Source organism: Entamoeba dispar, genomic scaffold, assembly GCF_000209125.1.
Source record: "Entamoeba dispar SAW760 scf_1105229461767 genomic scaffold, whole genome shotgun sequence".
NCBI lineage: Eukaryota > Evosea > Mastigamoebida > Endamoebidae > Entamoeba > Entamoeba dispar.
The window spans coordinates 1-2,719 of NW_001854857.1; the positions used below are offsets into that span (position 1 = coordinate 1).

Consider the following 2,719-nt stretch of genomic DNA (forward strand, 5'->3'; position numbering starts at 1 on the left):
CTTTATATTATATGTTATTTAAATTATTTTACTATCCTTTATTCTATTTTATTTTAACCAAAAACAATTTCAACTTTAACTCAATTAATAGTCTTGTTCACCTGCATCTCTAATGTATTCATCTAGAAGTGCTTCCATATCTTTTGGAGATTGTATTTCTCTCCTTATATTTCTTATTTGTGCCTTTACTTTATCATAAATCTTCTTTCTGTGAAGGTATTTATCTCTTTCTTGATTTCTTATTTCTTTCCATTGGGACATTTCCATTGGAGCATCATCTTCATCATTATTTATCATCCAATCCTCAATCTCCCATTCATCTTTCTTCTTCTTCATTCATTAACATCCAATCCTCAATTTCCCATTTATCTTTCTCCTCTCCTTTTTCTTCTATTACTATTGGTTCTTCAGAAGCAAAATCATCTTCATCGTATGTGTACCACTCCTCCATACTTTGAATATTCTCTGTTCTGTCTTCATTTTTGTATAACTCCTCTATTACAACTCCATTCCTTTTACTATTTTGAATAATTTCTGAATCACTTACTCTACTTTTTTCTATACGTACTCCTTTTATTTTAATACTTAATTCAACTGGTATAGAGTATGTTACAAATATAAATATTCTATTAGAAATATCTTCTATTGAGATAAATGTTTTATAATCTTTTCCCATCAAGTATTCCTTATTCTATCATATTTACTATCATCTGGGAGTGTTATTATAAATCTCTTTCCATGTACTTTGTTATTCATGGTTGAATTTTTAAATTCCAGTTCTAATTTTTTTAAAAAGAAATTCTTCATTTATTTCTTTTCTAATTTTATTCTCGTCTCTTTACTTATTATACCAAACATTTGTTCTAATGAATATTCTCTTGGCATTGATACTATTTCATCTTGTCTTCTACCAGTTTCATTAAAAACATTAATTAATACTTTTTCAATTTTTAGAATTTCTATTATAACATAATTAGATGAATTAAAAGTTTCATATATTCTCAATCCTCTTCTTTTAATTCGTTCTTTGTAGAATTCATATCCTGTAAAATAGTAACTCCATCCATCTAATCCTGGTTCTCTTCGTTTTGTGCCAAATAAATATGTTTTTGTTTCATCTTCTCTTCTATCAACTTCCATAATATATTTTCTATCAATATTTAGAATGTTCCCACTATATTCTACATATAATTCTTGTGCATTAAATGGATTATTTGGTATATTATCTAAAATTTCTTCTAGTAAATCTGATGATTTACCTACTGGATCTACTGAAAGAACGGTTACTGGTCTATGTTCTCCTAAATAGATTAATGATTGATCATCTTCTGATTTGATTGTGGAAGAATTCTCTAACATAACAACTCTTGGATATTCCTCTACTTCAACTCTTGGTTGATTTTCTTCACTTATTTCTCTACTTAAATCTATGTCTAATGAGTTAGGACTCATACTCATCTCTTCTATCTATTTTTTTTCAAGTTTTCTCAAAAACTATTCAATTATTCTATTCTATCATCTTATTATAATTCAATAAATCCTTTCTCAACTTCTTCTGTCTCATCATCACTTTCTTCTTCTTTATCCTCTCTTGAATATTCATTTTCTGAATCAGTAATACTATAATCAATTTCATTCTCATTTTCTAATATATCCTCATCTTCATATTCTTTTTCATCTTCATAACTCTCATCTTCATAGTCTCTCTCTTTCTCATATTTATTCTCATCTTCATACTCATCATCATCAACTCTTTTTCGTTTTGTTGAACCTCTTTGAATTTCTGATTCAATGATTTCTTTCTTTTTTCTCATTAAATACTCCTCATAATCATCTAAAATCTTTCTCTTCTGTCGTTCTGGATTTGGAAGATTAATTTCTTTTTCAGTAGGTAATTGAATATATTTCTGAATATCATAGATATATCCTTGTTTTTCATTTAATTCCTTTTTAATCCATTCGTTAATATTGATTGTATTACATTCTTTTAATTCATTGACTGGAATGATTGTGTCAAATAAATATTTATATTCTCCTTTGACTTCTTTTTGTGTGAATAATGGTCTTTCTTCTTCTATGCATTCTTCTTTCTGTTCTGGATAAATAATGGCATTTCTTTCAATAAATTTCCAAATATCACTAAAATGTCTTTGAAAATTAATATAATCTTCTTTATTGACTATAATAATTGGAATTAATGGAAAGATATATTCATACCCATATTTGATATCAACACTTGAGATATTTCTATTCATTAATGCTTTTAATTCGGTACTTTTCACTTCACTCCAATTAATATCATCTAAAATTCTAAATATTTTTCCTGGTTGATTTGACATTTTACTATATTCAAGATTATTTGAATGATAAATGTAATATTTATCTGGAACAATAAACTTTGTAAAAAATACACTTTTTCCTATATATGTACTTCCTACACAAATAAATGTCTTAAATCTATCTACTCCTCTTTTGTATGTATTCTTTAAAAATTCTATAAATGATTTATATAATGGATGTTCTTCATTTGGTAAATATAATTTCTCAGTCTTTGTAATTAATGCTTTTGTTAAGTAATTATATCTATTATTTTTCCATGTCATTCTTAATTCATTAATAATATATGTTTCAAGTCCACTTTTTGCCGCTCTATTCTCAATGTTTCTTGATCCCCTGATTCTAAAATATATTTTCTACTCTCAATTGTTCTTTGAATAAA

The 2,719-nt window shown here is 26.2% G+C and overlaps 2 protein-coding genes across 2 annotated transcripts, besides 2 other annotated features; both read right to left on the reverse strand.

Annotated features, from left to right (window-relative positions):
- Window positions 1-2: 2 nt before the first annotated feature.
- Window positions 3-56: a microsatellite.
- A 260-nt stretch (window positions 57-316) lies between these two features.
- Window positions 317-676, reverse strand: EDI_086830 (uncharacterized protein; the record flags this gene model as incomplete). Its single annotated transcript, XM_001738926.1, has 1 exon — window positions 317-676. The coding sequence occupies one exon, from the start codon at window positions 674-676 to the stop codon at window positions 317-319; it is 360 nt and encodes a 119-aa protein (XP_001738978.1).
- Window positions 677-1,523: 847 nt separating this feature from the next.
- Window positions 1,524-2,339, reverse strand: EDI_086840 (uncharacterized protein; the record flags this gene model as incomplete). The annotated part of the gene is made up of 1 exon (XM_001738927.1): window positions 1,524-2,339. One exon carries the CDS (start codon window positions 2,337-2,339, stop codon window positions 1,524-1,526), a length of 816 nt encoding a protein of 271 aa, XP_001738979.1.
- Window positions 1,653-1,749: a microsatellite.
- Window positions 2,340-2,719: the final 380 nt, after the last annotated feature.